Below are 24724 nucleotides of genomic sequence, written 5' to 3'. Positions count from 1 at the left end.
CCATGCACGTTAGCCCAGGCCTAACACCTGTGCGCCTACAGGGAGCCGTATCTGAAGCCCCTGACCCTTTTTCCCAACAAAAGCTGTGTATTTACTTGCAAAGGTCTTCCTCTGAAACTCTTGACAGCTGCTGCCTTACTTAGTGTTGCCCCCCCCATTCTGACTTTGAGACACTCAAAACCTAGATAATGATGGACTGCTACAGCCTAAGGCCTCTGAGAATTTAAATGCCAGTCTTGCTTGCTCTGTGTTGGATTTGGTTTGTTAATTCTTCCTTTAACCGTTGTTTCCGAGTATTACTTGCCAAGTGCTTTACTTACCTTGAATTGCTTCCAACTATTCTACACGTGTGTCTCGGGAAGATAGCTCAGCGGCAACATGCTCGCCTTGGAAGCAAGATGACACGGAGCAACACAGGTTCGATCTCCGGGTCCGCGCTTAGAAACCTCTGGGTATAAAGCTCATTATAAATAACCTATGATATCATACCAGTATATTCATTTTATGATTGTTGGTTGAGGAATACTTTTGCTAACCTGAAGAAACTCTTTCCCTTACCTGCATTTCAACTTCAAGGTTTACCACTGAATCGAGTTGCAACTGCAGAGGTCCTACTGTGTATATGTATAATAAACGTTTCTCTCACCTTAATTGAAAAGTGAATGTAACATTGCCTAGTATGGTTAATAAATAATATTTATATATAACTACAAGTGTGTAAGTGTCTTCCTGACCATGTGCTCAAAGGTCTTTCTACTCTACAACAGCCCTTCTCCCTCCTAGACTAAGCCTGAACTCTCGGTCATAGCTACCAATCCTTTTGGGTAGTTCAGGCCTAAACTAGGAGTTGAAGCCCTGTACACTAAAAGGAGAGTATGCTATAGTCCTACCATAGGTGGACTTTAGTGAAACTCCCTAACGCGCATTTCTTGCAAAGAGTGCCTAGAAGAAGCACTGAAAGACAGAAACTGCAATTCGTTTTTTTGTGCAATTTATGAAAGAAAGTTGATTTTACTCCTGGAAACAATACATTTTGTTGCAAGGCCAACACCTATTCCAGCAATCAAAAGGCAAGTAAAGACGGAACACATTTCGAAGAGGCCCCTTCACAATAAACAGGCAGAGGAGTGTCTTACTCACACTTTGTGAGGAATCCAATTGTGTCATCACTCCTTTCCTGGCGGTGACCTCTCCCCATGTGACCAGGAAGCAGCACCAGCAGACATACCGAAAGCAAATAAATGTAAAACCTGTGAATGAAAGACTTGTAAGAGAAGTCAATACTGAACCCTTTATGAAAAGGGAAAGCAAATAAGAAGTAAGAGACTTTAAGTTTATTCAATACACATTGAAGAAGAACACGGGCAGGATAGTGTACCAGGCAGGTACTTTGTTAGATAAAACAGACTGAAAAGGATATTACATTTAAAGTAAAAATAACTCAGTCCTAGTGGTGTCTCTGTCAACATAAAAGAGCCTATACTAATTAACCTATTGCCAATCCTTACTTCTAAATACAAATGGTGTGGGACAATAGTGTATGCAAAAGAGAAGTGTTCAAGAAAGAAAATGTCAGAATAGTAGAGCAGTTGGCACCTCTTCCCCATGTTTTCTGCACAGGAGAATGCGGCACACTTGAGCTTTGCACACACTCTGGCTTCTTGGCCCTGAGGTAACCCTTCAAAACATAGGCATCAGGGCCTTGTGCCAAAGTCTCTCTCCCAATGACAGTCTCTTGATATGATATGGCATTTGTAACGCGCCTATACACAAGTGTTTCAAGGCGCGACGAGGCAGGGAGGGGGAACAAAGGGAAGACAGACAGCGATCCTACTAGGCCAGGTGTCATTCAGATCGCGCAAGTGCATGGGTAGAGGGAAGGGAAAAGTGCAAGGGGAAAGGGAGTGGGGAAGTGCAGTACAGGGCAAGTAGAATAATGATAAATAAAATGGCCAGCTAGTGGCAAGTGAAAGGTAAGTGCAGAACAAGTGCTGGGAAGAGGGCTGTAGGGATGCAGAGAACAGTCCCTCAGTGCGGGGGTTGCCAGTGCAAGTGGAGAGTGGCTGGGCCAAGGACCGAGATCAGTGAGAGTGGCCCAGTTGCAGATTCAGTGCAGTTTCAGTCAAGAATTGGCAGGGGAGAGGGGGAGAGAAAGTAGAAGCAAAGAGGAAGGTTTTGAGGTGCTTCCGGAACCGGAACCGGAGATGGTTCTCCTCAAGTTTAAGGGAGGCAGGAAGGCTGTTCCAGAAGGACAGAAGGAGGCCCCTGCCGCAGAGAGAGATCTACCCCCAACTCATTGCTTGGAGAAGCGGCTGACCCTGAGGGAGTTGGAGGCGAATGAGCGAAGAGCTCGAGAAGGAAGATATTTAGGAAGAGAGAGTTGAAGGTATTTAGGCCCCAGGCCCCAGAAGGCCTTGTGGAGAATGCAGAGGGTTTTAAACTTAATCCTCGCAGCCACTGGGAGCCAGTGTAGAGATTTCAGTCCTGGAGAGATACGGTCCCTGGGCTTGAGGCCAAGGACAAGTTTCACAGTCCTGTTCTGGATAAGTTGCAGAGGGCGGAGTGTAGAGGCAGGCAGATTTAGATAGAGGCTGTTACAGTAGTCCAGCTTCGAGAGAACCAGGGCTCGGGAGACAGTGAGCTTCTGGAGGAAGGAGAGGAAAGGAAGAATACCTCTGAGGAGGTGCAGCTGGTAGTGTGACTTCTTAGAGACGTCAGATATGTGAGAGGGCCTGATGTAACAAACAAACACAAAAGTTATTTTCTATTTATCATGGTTTTCACATTCACAAGTTCGCAACTGGTCTCCCTCGTTCTGGCTCGGACCGCAGATCCCCCTCCTTTGGGCTCAGATTCCTTTTGCACAATGTTCACAATTGGTCTCCCTCGTTCTTGCTCGGACCACGGATCCCCCTTCTTCCGTCTCAGATCATCTTGATATATAAATCGAAGACTTTCGAATGTGCTATGGGTTTTGCTTAAACCGTTGCTGGACTACTTCGATTCACTTCACACAATTGTTCTTATGAATGTTCTACTTTTTTTTCTCTTGGCGGGATACCTCAGAGACCTTCGATTGAGCACATTCACAGTGCGGGACCACTCTGTCAACGGTATTGCATCTTTCCTTCTCAAGTTCAAACATTCATCAGAAGTTTAGCTTTACTCTAATATTTCATCACACGTGTTTCTCAATGTTCGTTCCAGTGCTCGTTATACAATGTTGCTGCTTGCAACCTTGACTTCAACACAACCGGTCTGCATCAGTCTCCCCAACTCACCGGCTGTGTTGATCTTTCTGGTGCTTCTTTGTTCTTGGAGCTAAGGATGATACCATAGCGGCTGCTGCTGCTCCTCCCCGCCTTGGTCAGCTACGCAGGAGGGCCTTCAGTATCTCTGACACACAATGCAGGATTGTTTAGTCTGGTTTCCTGGCCTTACGCTTTCTGCCTTGAAGGTTTCTTGAAAGTAATGGAGTCTTGCCGAAAAGGTCAAAGGTACTTCCCTTCTTACAAACCCTTCTTGGTTTTCCGTCTTTCTCCCTCGTTCAGCTGCCGACTCGAAACTGCTTTACCTTTGTGTGCTTTGCCTCGCTCAGAGTGTGCTTTTGTGCTCTGCATTTTATCCGTGTGGGGAAGTTTAATGGAAGTCAGGTGCTAGTGATCGTCAGTAATTGCTTGACCTCGTCTGACCACTGTAGCAAGACATGTCAGATACACTGCTCGGGTGCGATTCCCTTTTATACCATAGCGGGCTGTCCGTGAAAGTGCAGGAAAAGAGAAAGGGGGGAGCTAGTTTTCGACATATCCAGGGATACTGCGTCCCGCCATCCGGTATCCCGCTCCCACTTCCCTAAGACCCATCAACCAGGTGATCTTCCCGAACTGGTCCACCCCCAAGAACTGGATCCAAAGGCAATGGCCGTGTCCTGGCCACCTGGATGACAGATCCTCCGACGCGACTAGCGGCAGAGACACCTTCTGGTTTCTCAAACTCCTCACAACTTCCATATCCCCAAAAAGGATGGAGCGCTGCAGCCCATGTTAGATTTCGAACTATTGAACTGATGCTTCAGGACTCGGGAGTTCAAGGTCCTTCACATTACAGTAACGCATTCTTTGCTGAAATACGCACTACAAAGGGCACAATGAAAGAGCAAGGTTTTCTAGGAACATATCTTGGAGGCATTGTTATCAGCCAGTGTATTGAAGGTCGCAGTAGAGCAATTAAGAGGGGCCAGTGAAGTCAAGTATTGCATCATATCAGCCATTAATGAGAATTTTAGTATGAATATTCAGGATCTGCTCATCAAAGAAATCCATTCACAGTCTCACGTAGCGATCAACGATGGGTGTACTAATAGCACCATGTATAGGTTGCCATTATGAAATAAGGGCCTCATACATTAAGGGAGCTATACACTTCAGTTTTCTGTCTGTTTACAGCCATGCCTATGGCAAGCCTCATAGATTTAGAGCCCCTTGTGTTTTAGGGGCCGTTTGCTGTTGGTAAATTGTGTTCAGCCCCCATGTCTTCAAGGTTTCTTGTATTGGAGGACTCATGTTAACCGAGCACCATGTACCAACGTGTTATTGTATTGGGTGTCTGCTTCTTTAATTCATTGAGACCAATCTCTTAAGCGCATTGTTTATTGAGAGTCCCTGTCTATTAAAAACATGTTAACAAATGAGGCCCTCACCAAGTGAGGCCTTGGATGCACAACAGTGTTCTGGGAGTCCTAGTCTTGTGTATATTATGAGGCCTTCTTGTCTTCAAATACCAGTGTTGTCGTCCCCTTTTGGTAACCTAATCAGCGTCTCATATCCATTAATCCTATTTGAAGCCAGTCCCCATATTTCATTTTACAGCTTCCTCACTGACCCGAATACCTTGACCCACCTCATTTTTTCTTTCAGGTGAAGGATGCAGTCAATGCGGGTGACCTGAGGTTCAAATCAGGTCGGATTGAGTTCGAGAACGTCCACTTCAGCTACTTGGATGGGTAGGTGAACTGCGGGAGGCCCCCCATAGCACAAGCCCCTTCCAGGGCTCGAGTCAAGGGTACACGCGGGTGGACGTAGACCCCCACTTTTTTCAGAGGGAATCTTGATATGCTAATTTCTGCTGACACCACATTCAATTGGTATGTTAATGAGCCCCCCAGCCCCCCACTTTTCTTTTTAGCACTTGACCCCTGGCCCCTTCTCACATTGCCACTGGACATTTGGAAGGGGCGGTTCCCAGAATGAAGACCATTTACAATGTGTGTAAACACAAAGCAGAAATTTAAAATGGTAAATTGCTGCTAACAAAATGGCAACCTCACAGTAAATCCAATAATGCCAACAACTGATTATAAATAACTACTCTTTAAATGTTCCAAGCATTCTTTGTTTTATGTATGCTAAGTGGATCTGCGTGAAATGACCGAATGCAAAAGGGCGACTACCAAATGTCAGACATTTTTTTTTGTTTTTTTCTTTTTCTTCATTTGTTCACAAATATATATGTGGAGGGAGAACCCCGGAACCCCTCCACCTTACCCCTATACATTTATATTAACTTTACCCCCCCCCCCCCACATATATATCTGCGAAAAAATGGGGTCCAGACTTTTGGGGGTCAGACTTTTTGCCCTATTCCTGCTAAGTACCTCATTTATTCACCATTTATATGTCCTATTTATTTCACCCATAGAAAAGTCTTACACAGAACATATATGCAGTTCTTGTAAAACGAGACATTTATCCGTCTGATTAATTTCCAGAATGTGGTATGCTGTTTGAAACGAGAAATAATCTAGACTTGAAATGTTGTCCCTGAATCCCCTGGGCCCTAATAAGATAAGAACCACGATTGCTAAAAGTCTTGTCATGTATCAGCTTTAAAGTACACAAAAGCCTTCCTCAGGATAATCCTTCCTTAATCAGTCCAGATGCAGTCCTCAAAATACCCCCTCTGCCCTTGTGCCTGTGGCATGTTGTGTTCCTCATGGGTTGATCCATTCACCAAACGTATTTAATTTGTATATGTAGACACTATGGGTTCTGGTAGGCCACTGTAGTTTCTGTGTTCACCAGTATCACTACAACACACAATTATATCCCAAAGTGTGGTCACAGTAGGATTTATATTTCCTTAAGTGTTGCCTTTAGTTAACCTAATCCTGGATGGTGGGTCCACATTTTAAATGTAATTCAGCCAAGAACACATTTCTCATCCCCCCCCATTATGTCTGAGACAGTTGTCCAATCTGGATGGCCATTGTGGCCTAAAATGGTATTTCCCCAATCTTAGTTTAATTTGCCCACCCACTCGGGGGTTTTAGCTTGATAGGAAGCTGTCAATGCAGAAACGGAGGTCTAAAGAAATCTTGCCAACCACTTTCCAATCCCTCTTCTCAGGTGGATAAAACCCTACTTAACAGTAGATCTTTTTGGGCGGTAGTACAGGCACTTGTTTTATAATACATTCACGGAGGAAATGCTATTTTGATAGGCGCCCCTAAATGTTCGCTCTAGAGTGAGCATTACCTGTTGCTGCTTGACTTGTAGTGGGATCAAGAAAATGTGATAATGTTTCTCCTATTCTTTCTTCTCTGTTTTGCCCCCTCCCTCTTTTGAATCCGTGGATCCATTTGAGATGGGCTGCATTGCTTTAAATGCTATCTCTAGAGCAAACCCTGTGCTTGGCAGCCAAAGTAGAGAGAGCAGGTGGCACTATAGTGACAGGAGTACATATCTGGCCTGTCCAGATATCCCATATGCTAAGAAAGCTTTATCCCATAGCCAGGCCTTTTCCTTTACCGTTCCTATGCTATGGAATTCTCTGTCTGATTCTTTTTGATTAGCCATGTTAGAAACAACATTTCTTCTTGCAGCTTTCCTGCAGATGGTTTGTGTGATCCTGCACTGATTTTTGGTGTGAGGTCTTTGTCAACCTTAGGCCCTGGCTTAACTCATTTGGAAGCACTGGTCAATTCTCAAGGCTGCCAGTTCTGGGGGGGCACACTGTCCCCCTATTTATGTCGCTGGTAAGATTAACTACAGCATCTCATAAGGATAGTAGTGCAGGGAACCTTTTCTCCACTTTCCGGCATTGTTGTATACCCATTGAATCCCAGAAACTGCTGGAGCGTGTACCCCATTTTAGCCATATTTTAGTGACTTCTGTGCACCATTTACTTTTTACTGCATGGCAGCCTTTTGTGCAACACAGTGCCTAAAATTGCTGGCTATTCATGTAAGACCTCTCTTTCTGATTGACTGAACTAATGGCCGTCTTTCACCAAGCATAGGGAGGAAATGTCCATATATGGTTATTCCTCCAGAGCATGGGAAGCAGTCCCTTTGTGCGTCTTTAACTAGTTTAGTCTTGTGAGGGGTTACAGACCGCCCCAGTACACAAAACTAATCATTGCATAAGTCATGGCTGTACCTGTGCTGCCTGTCCATGATCGGACAGCTGCTTGAACAATCTGAGTCTTGGAGTGACTCCTGCCATCTGTGAAACGTGGTGTCATCGTAGGATTCGCTAGACACCAATATGGAGGTCATCCATTGCCATCCAAGATTATATAGGTTGTCAGACTGACGAGCAGGGCCCGACTCCCACCAGTCACCCCAGGAGCTGCTGGGTGGGATATTTATGTGGATGACGAGATAACAATCCCCATAGAAGCCAAGCCATGTATCGGACCTGACTGAAGATGGAGATAGCAGAAGGAACCTATGGAAGAGTAGGTCCAAATACCCACCAGAACCCTCTACCGGTGGAAGTATGAAGGGTGTCCATTCCAGCCAGGCTCAGCATCACAGAATACCAAGAACTCGCCCAGTGGATTAAAGGCTATGCAGATGTATTCTCTGCGAAACCAGGACAAGTACAAGTAATAGCCCACAAGGTAACGCCCCGCCAGGAAGAATAATCTGACTAAACCCATATCGGCTACCAGAAGCCCGAAAACAGATCATCAGAGACGAGTTCAAAAAGATGCTCGAGCTGAGAGCCATAGAAAAATCACATAGCAAATGGTCGGCTCTGGTTTTTCTAGTACCAAACCCAGACCATCCCTGGAGGTTTTGCATAGACTACCAATGGTTGAACAAGGGCTCCTGATTCGATTGCCTTCCCCATGCCGAGAAACGACAAACTGGTTAAGAGACTGGGAGTCTTAATTTCAATGCTCAATCTAATAAAGTGATACTGGCAAGCACCACTGAATGAAGCAGCCAAGAGAGGGCCTGTACCAGTTCATCATAATATTCTTAGGACTACATGGGGCTCCAGATACCTTTCAGCAGCTGGATGATCAGGTACTAGCCCCTTGCCACACCTTTACAGGGGCCTATTTGGACGAGATTGCTTCATACAGTTCATGCTGGGAGGATACATCTGTAACATCTCACAGCCATCTCCAATCAGCTGAGAAGAACTCACTTAATAGACAATCCTACTGTGTCATCTCACCCAATCCTCCGTAAAATACTTGGGCTTTCAAGTAGGAAACAGCAAAGTTCTGCTCTAAAGTGCCATGGTTGAGGCCATCCAGCAAGTCCTAAAACCTGTCACGCAGAAGGACATGCAGGCCTTTTTAGGCGTAGTTGGGTCTATCGCTGGTTTATACTGAAGTGTCTGGATTTTGCAGGTCCACTAATGGACAAACTTAAAAGGGAACATCCCATCCTTGTTAAATAGGACGATGGAGCTCAGAAGACTTTTGACAAATGCAAGCAAGCCTTGTGTAAAATTCTGATTCTGAAAATGGGAAAGAGAAGTCTATCGCATACAAGCCCGTGACATCAAATGAGCTGTACACAGTCTACAGTATTACCTTACTGGCCGAAGGTTCAAGTTGGTCACAGATCATGCCCCTCTAGTCTGGATGGCAAGCAACAGAGATACCAACCCCACATTCTGAGGTGGTTCTTGGCCTTACAACCATTTTCGTTCACCGTAGAATGCCAGGCTAGAATGAAACAAGCCAACGTTGATTTTCGGTCATACTGTCCCCAGTCAATCTATATAACATGGCCTCGTCCAGAGGGCATGGGCACCCTCCTAGCCTGGAGTGGGATGTCTCCCAGAAAGGAAACCAGTGCCAGTCCTACCACAGAGGGGGGTGCTGGCAGTTGAGATGGTCCGAATTCCCCCCATCCCCCTCTTGTGCAAGCCTGTTTTTTGGCAGTCCATAACTAACTCAAACCATACCTCCAGAGCAAGATGCATGGCAGTATTTCTTTTACTTCTGTAGAAAGAGTGGCAGAACCCCAAGTCAACAGAGACCCCATCAGGGTAGTACCAAGCCAGCTCTTTGCACTTCTAAAGCCCTACCAACACCAGATCCCATTATTTCCCCGGTTTCGGAAGGGAACCAACACTGAAACAAAGAGACGGACCAAAACCGCAGAACCCAGTGAGCCTGTTTGCAGACAGAGAGGGCACTGGTGAAAAGGGCTGTAGTCCTAGATGATATGATTTGATAAGTCATTTATAACATGCCTGTACACAATTGTTTCTAGGCCCAACAGGGGAGCTATCTAGTCCCGCCAGGAAACACTGCAGAGCACACACAGAGACTAACAGACCCCTAGTCCACCTGGAACACTCCCTTCACTCCCCCATGGACTTTACATTGAAAACGATCACCAGGAAAACAAACAGGGACATTGCCCTTCCCGGGCCGCCATGTGGTTGTTGCTTGGCAAAGTCGTGCAGTATTAGTCGGTGGGGTTTAGCCCTCTTATTGTGAAGTTAATGTAAGGAACTCATGGTGGCAACAGTAACAACAGCCACAAGTGATATATTTCAAGGGTGTTTATTTTTTTTTTAATTTTAATGATTTTTATTGTTAAAATATTGATTTTGATACAGATATCAACAGGTTACAGACATTGAATAAAACAAGAACCACAAAGAAATGACATAGTAAATGATTTTGATCTTTTGTAATAGTGTTTCTGTAAGGCTAAGTCATCTGTTAAATTCACTTGCGAATGTAATATGAACTATAATAGATATAAACCGCGTTAATGTAACAAATAGTTTAGAATTAATTATATCACAGGTCTGCAAAGAGTGACTTATATGTAGTGAAGGGTGTTTATTTTTAACAATGTGCAGGATGGAAAAACGCCTAATCTTACCTAAATCTAAGATGGGAGCAAGCTTCGGCCATCAAATGAAAAATAAGGCAGTCCTTGTAGAGTCAGGTCAAAATAAAAGGGCCTTTACTACAAAGCTTATTGCCAGTCCTTACAACTAATATAGAAAGAGTGTGGGATAAGAGGTACAGTAAAGAAAAGAAGTGTTCACAAATGATAGTCAAGATGTACTAGCCAGGGGGGGGGGCTCCATTCCCACATTTTGAACATGGGATAAGGTGGTACTTCTAAGCACAGCACACGCTCGCGCTTTCCCCAGCACAAGTTGACAGTTCTGCTTTCAGCTATCAGGCTCTTCTGATGGTTGAGTCTCTTGGCACAAAAAGTATCTTTCCTTCTCGGACCTGATGTAATGCACAAACTTAAAGTTCTATTCACACCGTAGACGAGGTGATAATGATTCACCCCTGGGTCCCCCTCTTCGGCGTAGACCCTTCTTGATTCTTAGCTTCCCTCGGTCGGGTACACATTAGCTCTCCTTCACTGGGTCCCTCTCTTCTGGGCACTGACCCCGGTCGATTTTCAGCCTCTTTCGGTCGGGTTCACTATGGCTCTTTCACACGTACCAGTCTTTGGGTGCCACATTTTCACCCTAGGATCCCCCTCGACCTGGCTCAGACAGCTTCTTGACCCTTCGCCTCCCTCTGTCAGATTCAATCCAGTGTTTTGTAGCAATGGTTCTTCTGTTGCATTCACAGGTTTTACTGTTCCTTTTTTGTCAAAACTCAGTGGATACTTTTCCACCTCCCTCTGCCGTGTTCACAACGGTCAATCACACAGAGTTCCTTCTTTCCACTTTGCTGGTCAAATGTACAGAGGATTTTACGCAACCCCTGTATGACCACTTTGACCCCTTTCGTTAAAGCCCTCCTAAGGCCTTCTGGTTTCGGTAGTTTCTCAAGTGCCGGTTTTACCAGAGTTTCTCGAGTGAGCACCCACATGGTGCTGGACCCTTCTTGCAGCTGGTTTCCCCTTGCCATTAAAATGTTCTTTGAACTTCCCTTTTTTAGCCACTTTGGAACTTTCCTTCAACACAGTTTGGTTTCTTATGCGCTCTCCCCTCGACTCACCGACTGTGATGGACTGCTTGGCTTCTTTGTCATCCGGAGTCAAAGGCGGTACCATGGGAGCAGGTGTGTCCCTCTTTCCTGCTCATCTGCGTAGGCAGGCTCTGTGTACCATTGACATCTGCTGCTACACACGTTGGCTATTGTCCACGGTTTTACAGTTCTTTGCAAGGAGGTTCAGCGGGTCTGGATGGGAAAGGGCAAGGTCAATTCTCTCCTTGTCGGCGCTTCGGTTCGTTACGCCTTTCTCCTCCTTCTTGATCTGCGGGGCTGGGTTAGCTGTCTCGTTGTGTGTTTTGCCTTGCTCATCCTGTGCTCTCGTGCTCCACCTTTAATCCCTGTGGAAAAATGGAAGGGCCGTCAGGTGTGTGTGGTTCTGGTTGATTGCCTGACCCTTGTGTCGGGACACGTCATGTAGAGGGCTCTGGGTTAAGTCGGTTGTCTTTCATGTCGGGTGAAATATTCGTGTTGGATGGGGGAGGAGGAGTTGGAGTGTCAAAGTATCCTACGTGGTAGGATGGGTAAAAGGTATTATAAGAAGGGGGTTGGTTGGTTGGTTAACTCGGAAGATTGAGATGGCTGGGGTTTGTGAAACAGAGGGGAATGACCGAGATTGTGCAATGAACAGTGTGGATTGTGGGAACGGTATTATCAAGGTAGCCTGGGTGTTCGGAAATGAATAATCAGAGGGACGTAAAGAAGGATGATTGGGAGGATTTGGGTAGGGCATACGAAAACAGGAATTCTAAGACTTGTGTTTTTGGGGTGTAACAGGGTTTGGGTTACTAGGGTATTTACCAGATATGGAGGAGTCGTCTGGTTTGGACAGGAGAGATCTAATGGGAGGAAGGGGGGCAGATGTGGTACAGCCCACAAAAGCCTCAGGGACTTTGACCTCCTCTTCTTCCTCTCCGGTACAGTACAGCGTCTCACTCTGGATATTCCCCCCAAGCATAACTCCAGGTTCCCCTACCCAGGAGATCCTGCCTTGTTCGTCCACCCCTCGGGTTGTAATCTGAGAGGGTTAGTTCTTCTCTGGACACCGAAATAAGGGATTCCTAGGGTCTGTCTGTGAGAATACCCTCAGGTTTCTCACATTAAGCACATCCAAATCATCCCAGGTAGAGAAGATAGGGCCAGATTGGCTAGGGAAAAAGAAAAATCCACAGAGGGTGTGGGCTATAAAAGGAGACCACAGGTGGTCAGAGGTGGAGCAGCTGGAAGTCCAAGCGACCAGCAGGAGGGGGAAAGGAGCAGCGAGGTATGGAGGTGATTGCTGGAGAAGGTGAGGACATTGGCTCAGATGTGAAAGTAGTACTGCAGTGCGCGTGAGCGTGTTAGGGGGAAGCCTCTTGGTAGAGTACATAGTGTAAGGAGTGGCTGTGAAGTGTATGGTTCAGAGGGAAAGGGGAGTGGTGTGTAGAAGTAGTAGTGTGGAGGAGGGTGAGTACTGAGAGACATCAGAGGAGACAGTGTAGTAGAGCGAGAAGAGGTGTGTGGAGTTGGAGGAGAAGAGTAGTAAGAGGTACAGACTTTTGTTACCATTTGAGCAGTTCCTATTATTTCGAACACGTGTTCCTTTTCCGTTGAAGCTGCCTTAAAGTTAGACAGGCTCTCATTCCAGAGCTTGAGTGCAACTGAAGTCTATTCTACAGATCTTTCATTGTTAAGGCTGCCATGTTGCTTTGAGAGAGTCCAACTCAAGAGATGTAGGTTTAGTACATGAGTGGAATTTTGAAGAAAGTACTCCTTTCAGGGGAAGGGAGGGGAAGAGAGTGTGCGTGACACATTTAAGAGAGAGTCGAGCACAGTATCTGCAAGGCACATTCCCCATCCCTGTAGAACACTAATCACTGGATGGACTGGGGACTTTCTTAGGAAGTCACTGAGGGAGTTTAGCTAGAAAAGGCACCTCGCATTTAGGTTCACACAACTAGTATCAGGCAGCGAATAGACAGAATGGATTAACTACTAAGCCAGGGTCAAGGTCCCCCCTGGGGATGAGTCACTTTTTTCAAGATGATGAAGACAGCCATAGAGAGCCTTTTGAAAATCAATTAAAACCCTTGAACCCTCCCTGAGGCTTGGAGTGATTCCTGTTCCATTTGTGACACTTTTTCAACTGTGTGAATTCTACAGTTTGGTGTGTATCCCATATTGCTTTTACTTATCTTTCACTATCTTTGACTTAATGCATTTGTGTTTATAGTCAAGTTATTGTGTTTGTTGACTTTACTTTACGTGAAACTCCTGATTCTCAGTCTAATTGCCCATCCTTGTGACAACAAGAGAGTTAAGATTAGACCAAGCCCATAATCTGACAATTTTCTATAAAGAATTAATAACATACTTGGTCCATAAATCAAATGTCCTAGCTGTACATTAGTTGGATTTTTATTGTGTAAAATGTGATGATTATAGTCATCACCCCAAACTTGTAAAGGTTTTATCTGTTTTAATGTACTTTAGTCGTTTTGTATGTCCCTTGGGGCCAGATGTTCATGAATTTAAATGCATAAAATAAAATGTTTAAAAATAAGAATAGAGGAAGTGATGCAGACAGGGTTAACCAAACATTGCAGACGACCAAACATCATTCATTGGAAGATAAATGCAGGAATACAATATGGCTCAGTGGTTTAGCACAGGGTCACCTAGTATCCCCCCCCCCCCAGACATTGATATGACTCTGAGTCAAGTGGGTAGTAATTGTTGTCCATGACCATCTGATAATCATTTGGTGCTCTATGTGAATTGAGTTTCCATTCCTATTTTAGTTTTCAGTGGGCAGGTGCCCAGTTAACACAACAACACTGCCATAAGTGTCACACATTTTCACCACAGTTTGGCAGTGTTAGTGTAGAGTCCCAGGATTAAACCAGTATGGCATCTAAGTGTTTCCCTCACACAAAAGAGGTGGTTTGATGCCCAAGTGTTCCACAAGGTGATCTTCATCAGGCCATCCGAGCCCTCAAGCTTCTATGCCTGAGCATCTATATATGATGATGCTCCTGCCTCCTCCACTAATGCCCCCCTTACTGGTGGCATAGCTGGCTTTATTGACCATCTTTGCGTTGTAGTTATGGAAAGTGAGGCATTGAGGATTTATCAAACAGATGTGAGTATACCCACTTTTTATATCTTATGTTCTCTTTCCCTTGGCAGGAAGGAGATTCTGAAAGATGTTTCGTTCTCGGTGATGCCTGGGCAGACGCTGGCATTGGTGAGTTACACATTTCGATCCGTCTTTGCTGTGATTGATTGGAGGAACCACTATATAACAATTACAAGGGCATTCATATGGCTGCCCATTTCCATAACCACAAGAATATTTAATGTATTGTGGGCACAGGGACCAGGCTTTGAAGGCCCTTCATTTTTCTCTGGGGTGGGCAGGGGAAGAGGCTCCAAATGCCCTTGTTCAGTTCAGGTCATTATGAAGAGGGGGGAGTCCAGCCTGCACCAACCGGCTGGTGCAGGTTGCGCTTTTGCCTTTCAATGGATGTTACTTTACTGTGCTATATTTTTATTTTATTGAGCCTATTAGTTGCCATAAAATATCCTGAATTTTCTAATTTATATTGTATCTCAGACTCCACCCACCACGTGTGCTCTTATATCCTGTGTGCGTGTGCTTGTGTGTGCATATGCGTGACTTGCTGCCAATTTCTGCCAACCTCTGTATCTGGCAGTCTCCCCCTATCTGTGTATCTTCCGGTTCCATACTCTGATTGGTCTATCGGTCCCCCTGCTACCCACCTTTCATACCAGTAGCACTTCCTTCCTAGGGCCTTAGCTGATGTCATCACTACACGACAAGTCTCTGTCTTCTTCTTCCATCTGGTCTACAGAGCATGTCAAATGCTTTGCCCTAGCACTGCTGGCCAAAGCAGGAATCCACTGTTGTGAAGTGCCTCCATTTAGACTCTCACAAATTATAAATAAAAAGGGACTCTGTTAAACATGTGTTTGTCGGGCCTGCACCAATGCTGCTTGCTGGTATGCCTGTGATGTCACGTAAATGGGTGAGTGTAGAATATTGTTGTGAGAACTTGGATTGTTCCATGCTTGTCAGTTGATGTGGATGATACATTTGGTGTCTTTTTCACGTAATATTATGTACTTATAACAATTAAGTGGTAATATCACTGTAAAAGAAGAGTCTGGCACCTTTTATCAAGGCTGTAGTGTCAGTGATCGTAGTCTTATCTGTCATCAGTTGCATGTAGCCCCTGGTGGAAGCAGAAACACAGGCAGTCAAACATGGCACACTAGTAGAACTAACAAACAGCTCCAGAGAGTAATTGCACTGACATCCAAGATGGTGTCCTGAGGTTCTAAAATCTCCCCTCCCTAGACCATATTACTATATGTCCAAAGCAGGGAATGCTGGGAATTGGGGAGGAGCCAAATACCATTTGATCAATGAAACCAGCGACAACAGGTCATGGCACTCTCCACCAATGGGCTGACATCATGAGAGGTATGAGAAGGGTAAGGAGAAGAAGGGAGAGGCTGTGAAGACCTGAAAGAGGTGTCACAGAGGTGGTTGTTGCCTGGAGGAAAAAGGGGCCAGAGAATGCTCTGAGCAGGATGTGCTCTGAATTCACCTGGGCAGGACTCGTGTGGAAGTGTGTATAAAAAAAAAACCCAGGCTGTTCAATGGCTTCTGAGGCCTGGAGGCATTGGCATATTACACTGGGAACAATGCCAGACAATCAGTGCGAGTTGCTGTTTGAGCCAAACGGCAGGCTCAACCACGTGCACTTGCACCACCAGGGTCTCTATTCCACTTGGCCTTCTATTCATGCTCTCATTCTGTCTCAGATTTCCCCACAGACTTTAAACGTCAGCGGCTTCTTAAAGCACACTGCTCTCCTCTATGCATATCAGAAGGCCTCTCCAGCTCTGGCAGGCCCTTTCACGGATTTCCTGGTGACGTCTCCAGCGTTACTTACACCTTAGAAAATGATGTCTCCTAAATTCTCTGCTGACGTCCTGCCACTCCCTCTCAGAAATCCACCTCCCCACAATGTATTGGGTGCTCCTGTACAGACTGCCACCTGGCGAAAGCACAGCTACGGTCACAGCGCTCCCTGGGCCCGCTCTCCCCAGGCTTACGCCTCTATGCGTTGTCACAGATGGCGTCAAGAACACACCAACTCTCGAAGACAGTCCAAGTGTTTTTTTTATTTTCCGAATATAAAAGGGGCTTGCTGTTTGCCATACCTCCCTCCCTCTCTTTCCTAGTGGCAAACATCGCCTCTCTATTGCAGGTGTCCCTCAACCCCAGGATTGGATCTAGAGATGTGTAACCCCTAATACCCAAGAGGATGTCTGTCTAGCGTTGATGCTTAAAGGCAAACTCCTTTTCTCTGTAACTTATTCTGCAAATAATCTAGGTGGCCTCTAACCGAAGTTCCCCTGTGTATTATAATGTAGGGATAGGTGCCTTCTAGACAATCAGGCCCCACTTGATCCTTTCCTCTCACAACCTTGTATTCATATCTGTCTCTGTCCCTTTTCCTACTCTCCTACCTACTACTCCACCCACTGTCTTTCCCTCACACTTCGATGTTCCTCTCTCTCCTTCCTACAGACACCCTGCGATCTTACTCTCTATTACTCTCTCACACTCTCTCTCTGACAGCACCAATATTACGCTCCCCTACTACTCTCCCCGCTTCCCACAACTACGACTCTCCCCTCTCCACACTACTAATACTCCATCATTCTCCACACTCCTACTTCTCTCCCTTGCACTATACTCCCACATTCTCTCACAATTTCTTCTTTCACTACCCCAGTTACCTTCTCATTCACTCATTACTCTCCCTCTATTAGTCCCACTCACACACCATGCACACACACTCCAACTGGAGTACTGCGTTCTCCCACCAACCAATGCCACACCTTGCACACTCCTTCAGCAATCCTCCTCCATGCACTTCCATACCGTGCTTCCTCTGCTTGGTATGTTTGTTTTCCTTCTCCTCCCTTGATCCCACACAAATAACCCACACCTTCCTGTTTCCTGTCCTTCTTATCTCCCCCAGTCCCCTTCCCTCTTCAATGGCTCGCTCCCTCACCTGGTTCTCAAGTCCAACCGCTTGCTTTCTTTTCCCCAGGAGAGGTGTTACAGGTGAGCAAAAGCACAAAAGGGGTCTTAAGCCCCACCCATTTCTTCTATGTGCAGCCGCTGGTTCTAGTCAATGGCGTCCCGCTGCAGTGAGAATACATTTCAGTGCCCCAGTCTTTGAGGGCTTTCTGGCGTGTGCATGATGGCAGTTTGACACAGGGACTGCTCTGTGGCACAGTCGGAGGTAAAGGCATTGTCCTTGTGGGTTTTGTTGAGCGCACTGAGATCGCTGCTATACTGAGGAGATCGCTCTGCATACTTGCCGATGCTGGAATCATCACGCTGATCCTTAAGTAGTTTTTTTAATTTAGCATTTTAATTTTAGCATTTTATATAGCACTACGAAGCCTCAGGTATCTGAGCGCTGCTTATTATTACCCACAGTGTGTGGTTCTCATTTATCGACCTCAGAAGGCTGAGAGGCTGAGTTTGGCCCTGCCAGGATTCAAACCTGCATCAGTAGGATCTGCACAGATGTCCAAGCGAGCGCTCTGCTCGCTGTGCTATCGGACCGGCTCTGGTTTTCTGCTCTGCGGTCAGGTGGCTATCCCTGCTCTCTCAACCAAGCTTGCTTGTTGTTGCACTGCCGGCATCTTCCGGGAATTGTAGTTTCCTAGGGGAAACAGAAACAGACTGGCCAGCTGTATGTACAGCAGGTGAGGGGCAAGAAATAGTACTTCTCATTTTAAGCATGCAGGCATATTATAACAGATCCCGGCGGTGGACAGACTACTAGACGGATTTAAGGGTTTTAGCAGTTTTATTCATTAGATAATCTATTCATAAAACAGACCAATAAAAAGGATATGTCCCATGATCTAGGGAAGGTAAGTCAAAAAACTCAGACCATAGCCTTGGATTTAATTGCTATTTCTCTTTCAAGGTGTTTGGTCAGAGGACAATGTGCTTTCTTCTCCTGGTTTACCATGGGTGATTTGTTGTTTGTCTGTTTCCTCCAGGGCTTGCATACAACAGATAAGTCCTTGAGTTTGTGCATTCGTGATGCTATATCACAGCACTTTGTCACAGTAGCCAAAGTATCCGATGAAGATTGTGAAAGAAAGAAAGAAAAAAAACCTGGACACTTTTCCAGGAGACAATGGGCTTCATTACAAGTGTGGTTGTCCGGAAATAAGTTTGCCGGTCGCACCGTACCGGGGCCCTTTCCGGGCTGCCACACTCCAACTCTGCCTTCCGGGGCCGTTGCGCCCGGCAGGTCTGCCCTGCTGGGCGGCCCGGTAGGCAAAGTTGTCACGAAAGCACTGGCCCCATGAACAACGGTGCTGGTGCTTCCGTGAACCCATTCCCGTGGAGATGACTCCACGGGAATGGGGACTTACCAAATCCGCCGCCTGACTTCCCGCTCCATCGGGACTTCAAGTGGCGTATTCTGTCTTTCCAGGAGGGCGGCAACCCGCCGGATGCACCGACGGGTTACCGTTGTCCTCGTAATGACAATTGTCCAATGTCAGTGTCCCATCGTTTTTACAAGAGTCTTTGTAAAAAAGATTCTAATGCTTAGACATTGCATCTAAGAAATGAATGGAAATTGTCAGAGTTAATAAGACTCAAGATCCAAAACAGCATCATGACAATATTAAAGAAGGGATTGCCTTTTTCAAAAACAAATCAAAGCTTTACGTGCAATAATAGGTTTATGTGAACAACTTCTTCATAGCAACACAACACACTAGAAGAAATTGATAAAAGCAGACATCAATGGCCATAGAGCTACCATGTGATCCTTGCGTCTAGCCTTTTCCATCTCTCTGCAATCACTTGCCTTCTAGCCACCCAGGTTCCCAAGGAGTGTCCTCGTTCCTTGTTACCCCGTCACCTTTTCTTGTCTTGTTTCAGGTGGGTCCCTCTGGCTCTGGTAAGAGCACTGTCATCCGACTACTTTTCCGCTTCTACAACGTTAGTGGCGGTAGCATCAAGATCGATGGCCAGGACATCTCCGAGGTAGGCCAAATAGTTGAATGTATGTGCATTTGTATTATTTAAAGTGTGAATAATGCTTCTCACATAAACTGCGTGCAACAGGGTATATACACAGGCAGCGGACCACTCCTATTTCTGGGCCTATTTCAATGGATGAGCAGTAGTATTATAGCATAATGTGAGCCGGCAATAGGTGTCCAGTCCTGTTTTATTCTTTTCATTCTGGTACTTGCAGTTCTGCTTTTTTCATTATAAATCCAGGACTATGGGTCCCAGAATGCAAAGGAACAACTATAACTGTGACCAGTCACCCACCGATTGGAATGGATCATGTTGGCAAGTATGGGGCATGGATGGGCATCTAGGGGGCAGGGATGACCACATTATGCATCCCCGGTGATCCTTGACAGCAATTTTGAAGAGCTGGTACACGGTGGTGGTCATTATTTCTGGCCGTAGGGATTTGCAATGGTACGGAGCAAGAAGGGTAAAGGAGGGCAATCGGGAGACAGTGCAAAGGTGACAGGAATTAACATATCAAGCAAGGCTTGGCATCACGCGGTCCAAGGTATGAAGTAAAGAGCAACAAAGTAGGCCTGATAGGGGGGAACATGCCCGCAAATTGATTAGAATACAAAGAGAAGGAATTTGAAGCTGGGTCGCTGTTGCATGGCAACCCATCCCACTTGAAGTCTGCGGGGAGAGGAATGCAGAAGGCTGTATACTGTGTGTGTGGCAAACTTAATTACCTTGTTCAGAAGCGTGGAGACAAGTATAGAGGAAGGCTGAAGAGGAATCTAGTGCGCTAGTAATGCTGGTTGAGGACTAGGTAGGAAATCAGGATTTTAGTAGAGAGGTAGGCACAGTGGGACTTTATGTATATTCAGTGTGTTTATCCTGCGAGCTGTGGCAGCATGGCTAAACAGTTGGTCAGTAAAACGTTTAGGGTATTCATGCAGTTAGACAAAGGTACCTCAAAAATGGTGTTCTGCCTTAACAAGGAGTCTACCCGTTTGCAGTGAGTTCACTGGGGAAATGTGTTTGGGACTTCACTTCCTGCAGTACTAAGCCATATTCAATAGTAAATTGCTTCAGAGAACAAAGTGGAAAGTGGTGTGGGTAGGAAAGGAAGGCAAGAGTTCAGAAGAAATAGGAGCCCTAGTATTGCTCCTACCATTCCAGTAATGATACCAATACACAACGCTGCCATCGTAACTCAATCCTTGCCTGCACCACCCCCTGCTTCTCGGTTTCTTGGACCCACACCAGGCACTCGCCTCACTGTCCCATGCAGTATATGATGTGGCCAGCCATCAGGAATGTCTCATAATCTTTTTGCAGGTTAAACAAGCATCGCTGCGCTCACACATCGGTGTAGTCCCCCAAGACACGGTGCTCTTCAATGATTCCATCCGCAACAACATCCGTTATGGCCGTGTCACCGCCTCAGACGAGGAAGTAGAGGATGCAGCCCAGGCTGCTGACATACATGAACGCATCATTTCCTTCCGAGATGGTAAGGGCCAGTGGCTAGGGATTGTTAGCATATCTGTAATAGGTGCTTCCCCTGCTGCTGTTTTCTGCGGTTTCTCGTACGCTTATTATGCTGTGGAGTATTGCTTCTGTCTCTGTTATGTCTGCGGTATGAGACACCGCGGAGGCCTCTCTTCTGCATGTCTGTAATGTGGAGTGTCTCTGGCATCTCTCTGCTGCAGGGTCTTATATTTGAGTTATGTCTCGTAGCTCTCCCTGCTGTCTATTTTGTCGGGTGCTTCTTTGGTCGGCACTCCCTGCTGACTGTATAATGTGAGATCCCTCTTCAGTGTCTCTGTATTGCTGGCATGTAATGTGAAGTACTTTTGATGGTTCTGACCTGTCTCTTTTTAGGGTATGACACACAGGTTGGCGAGCGTGGCTTAAAGCTCAGCGGAGGAGAGAAGCAGAGAGTGGCCATCGCTCGCACCATCTTGAAGGGTCCGCAGATAATCCTGCTAGATGAGGTAACAGGATGTTGACTCTCCACCTCAGATGTCTGCTCTCCTAGTGAGGCCTTAATGTTCTGCTCTTCTCCCCCATCCTAATTTCCTACCACCACGCAGAGCTTGTTCGTCTGCCCCAATGCTGATCTCCAACCCTAGTGCCCGGTGTCAAATATCTTGTTTCAGTAACCTAAAGTGGGTCACATGCTCCTGTGGGCTAGCTCCAATATGCACATATTCCAGCACACGGCCCCGGGGCTCACACCCAAATAACTTACCCAGATCCCAGCATTTATTTATAGCATTTGTTACACGCCCAAACCCGGAGGTATCACGGCGTAAGATACATGAGAAAGGCTTTTCCGGTTACACGGAGAAGTACAGAGTTAAATAAATGGTTATAACAGAGAAAAGCAGATATGTCTCAGTTCCAAGCTTTGCATGGTTATTGTACAATAGAGGCAGTACAGAGTAGATATGGCAAATCAGCTACTCGGATGCTCACCCCTCTCCACCCCCCACACTCCGGTGTTCTTGAACCTTGGAGTGAAGAGGTGGGTGCTAGAGCTTGATCTGAGGGCCCTAGTGCTCTTTTTTTGGGAGACCGTGTTGTTCAGATATAATTGGGGCCTCATTAGTGATACATTTGTGGGTGGTAGTGAGAGTCCTGAATAGGATTCTGGCCTTGATGGGGAGCCAATGAGCATCTCTCTTTATGTGGGAAATATAATCATTTCTTTTCAGTCCAAAAGCTGCTCTTAGCATATTAATTTTAAACTTCTGCCTCATTGCGCAAGCCCTAACTCCCTCGCTAATAGCACTGGTTATCCTTTCCTGCCTCTAAATCCATCACCATTGTCAAAGTCTTTATGCTCTAATGCTCTCCTGCCCGGGTTGCTCAAGCCCTAATCTCCGACCTCCGAACCCAAGTTGTTCCTGCGTGTGTACTCCTTTGCATTCCTAGCTCTCCACACCAATATTAGAGCCCTTGAGGAATGGGCAGCCTTTTAAAGGTCTGTCAACTCCTAGTTCTTTCCTCACCCTATTCCGTAACGCAAATTTCTTGCCCAAACTGCGACACTCATCCCGATGCAGTTATCACTCTGCTTACGCTTACGGCATTATTTCACATGTTGCAGTACTCTCTGAGCTTGGCAGATCTGTACTAATCTTTCATAGACCCTTTCACAGGTAGCGCCCCCCCTGCCATTGTGCTTCCTTACCCAATCCTCTCCCGCACCCATGGTCCCTTGCTATTATTCACAGCCTTAGATATGCCCGAGAGGTTTTTATCCCTGTACATATCAAGTTCACTTTTGGTTTTGAACCCATCCGATGACACATTTTTCTTCTTTATGCAGTAAAGCTTCAAATATTGTGTGTGCATCCATCTGTAATGATGGTTTTGTTGTTCACATTTATTCTGTTGTGTGGACTCTAAGAATAAATATTCCTGAAGCCACATTCTTATTAGAGTATTTATTTCATTACTAAGTCTGCCCAATACTACCAGTATGTCCGATCACTGTATTACCAGATGTTTGCATCCTTAGTGCCCAAACCGTTTCCAAGACGATTCCGTAAGCTCCTTGAGACCTTCCTCTTTGCATCTGCCTTTGCCACTCTCCTCCCCTGTTGATCTGCCTTCTTTTCTCAGCACTGCCTCACCTGCCAACGGGGCACCCTTGGCTCAGTTACCTGCCCTCCTGGACTTCCTCCGCCATTGCCTCCCGGCCACCCCTGCACTGGGGCCTGTTATCTGTACCCTCACAGGTCCCCCCACTCCTCTCCTGCACTTATCAGATGTTACCCTATCTGACTTGCCCTGCACTGCACCCTTCACTGGCTGCACAAATCACTGCTCTTATCACCTTATTTATTTACTTCTGTATCCACTAACTTATTATTTATCCTATGCCTGCACTTTGCCCCCTCCCTTTTTCTGTTGCACTTCCCCCTTTCCCATGCACTTGCACGTTCTCAATGTCACTGGGTCTAGTAAGATCATTTGTTTTCTCCCCTGCTCCCCCTCCCTTTGCCTGGTCGCGCTCCGAAACACCTGTGTATGGGCGCGATATAAATAAAATATCATATCATAACGTAGGTTGGCTTAACCCGCTCCACATTCCACCCAATCTGTGAGTGTTTACTCTCTCCCTAGATCATCGTGCACTGAAACACTTGTGTACGAGCACGATATAAATAAAATATCATATCATATTCTATTTTCCAGTGATATTTTTAATTCTATTGGCCAAGTGGGTTTGGCACATGGATTTTGGGCCACCACCAACACTTCATACATTTCCACTCTCACCCTCCTGCACTCCCCTTTCTACTCTGTCGCCACATGGCACCCTCCTTCTGACAGCCTCATGTTTGGCAGTTCCGCGATTAGGTATACTTGGTTTGGGTTTGGGGAAATATAATTGTCCATATCCAAACAAGCCTCCATGCTTGAAGAGAACGCTTTAGCACATCTAGAGCTCTCAACACACACCTAGTAGCAGTATTTGGTATTTACGTACCAATACTCTGCCACCAAGCAATCGACATCTGTAGCATATTGAGCTGTAGCATTGGCATACTCCTTCTCATCCCTCTCAGCTAGAATCAGAAAATGCTGTTGTACACATATCCAGGCTTAAACACGCACTTCCCTCATCTTCCAGCCTATCCCGTGCCACATCATTAATTCATATTTAGTTTGTAGCTTCTGTCACTTTGCCCCCCCCCCTACTTCGCCCTTCCCCACTCTTCTCCTCCTCAGACTCTAGACTGATTACCCGAGGCACGGTCATAACTTGCCAACCTGCAGACAAGCCTTAGTTCTCGGGGTGGTGTGGTCATAACCAGCATAAAAGACTATTTACATGTACATGATCACTCCTGCTCCACTACTAGAACCAGATCTGCAGCACTATGCTTGGGTTGACCTACCCACCTATAACCATCTTTATTTCCCTCTTCTGTTCCAGGCCACTTCCGCTCTAGACACGGAGACCGAGAGGAACATCCAGTCATCGCTGGCAAAGGTCTGCGCCAACCGCACGTCCATAGTAGTGGCTCATAGGTATGTATGGGAAGGATAATTGGGCAAGATCACAAGAAGGATCTTGTTGATGCATCTGGTTGATGCCGGCTTTACTGGGTTGGTGAGCAACACCAAAACTCCCCCATTGGGCCAGAGGATTTCTGGGCAATATCAGCCTTGCAGAGGGATCCGGGTAACACCCCATTCTTGGTAGGTTTGGGGGGGGGGGGGTCAGGACAAAGCCTATGTCATATGCAGGGGAGCCACACTGTACCAATCTCACAGGTAGGGTTATGGAATTCAGGCGATGACAACCATACATGTAGCAATGGTGTTAGATCCATGCAATACCTACATCATATGGGGAGCTGCTGCAATCTGATTCATTTGTCACTTTCCGA

At 46.1% G+C, this 24724-nt stretch overlaps 1 protein-coding gene across 1 annotated transcript in view; it reads left to right on the top strand.

Moving 5' to 3' along the window:
* ABCB6 (ATP binding cassette subfamily B member 6 (LAN blood group)) overlaps positions 1–24724 on the top strand; it is a 231577-nt gene that overhangs the window by 167103 nt on the left and 39750 nt on the right. Inside the window, exons 13-18 of the mRNA XM_069616874.1 lie at positions 4917–5002; positions 14396–14453; positions 19227–19331; positions 20652–20826; positions 21198–21310; positions 24268–24362. Coding sequence (XP_069472975.1) covers positions 4917–5002; positions 14396–14453; positions 19227–19331; positions 20652–20826; positions 21198–21310; positions 24268–24362 — 632 coding nt within the window. The remainder of the gene's footprint in view (positions 1–4916; positions 5003–14395; positions 14454–19226; positions 19332–20651; positions 20827–21197; positions 21311–24267; positions 24363–24724) is intronic.

This window comes from Ambystoma mexicanum, chromosome 9 (genome assembly GCF_040938575.1).
Source record: "Ambystoma mexicanum isolate Mex_15411 chromosome 9, UKY_AmexF1_1, whole genome shotgun sequence".
Classification (NCBI taxonomy): domain Eukaryota; kingdom Metazoa; phylum Chordata; class Amphibia; order Caudata; family Ambystomatidae; genus Ambystoma; species Ambystoma mexicanum.
This window is presented reverse-complemented; position numbering and strand designations above follow the sequence as displayed.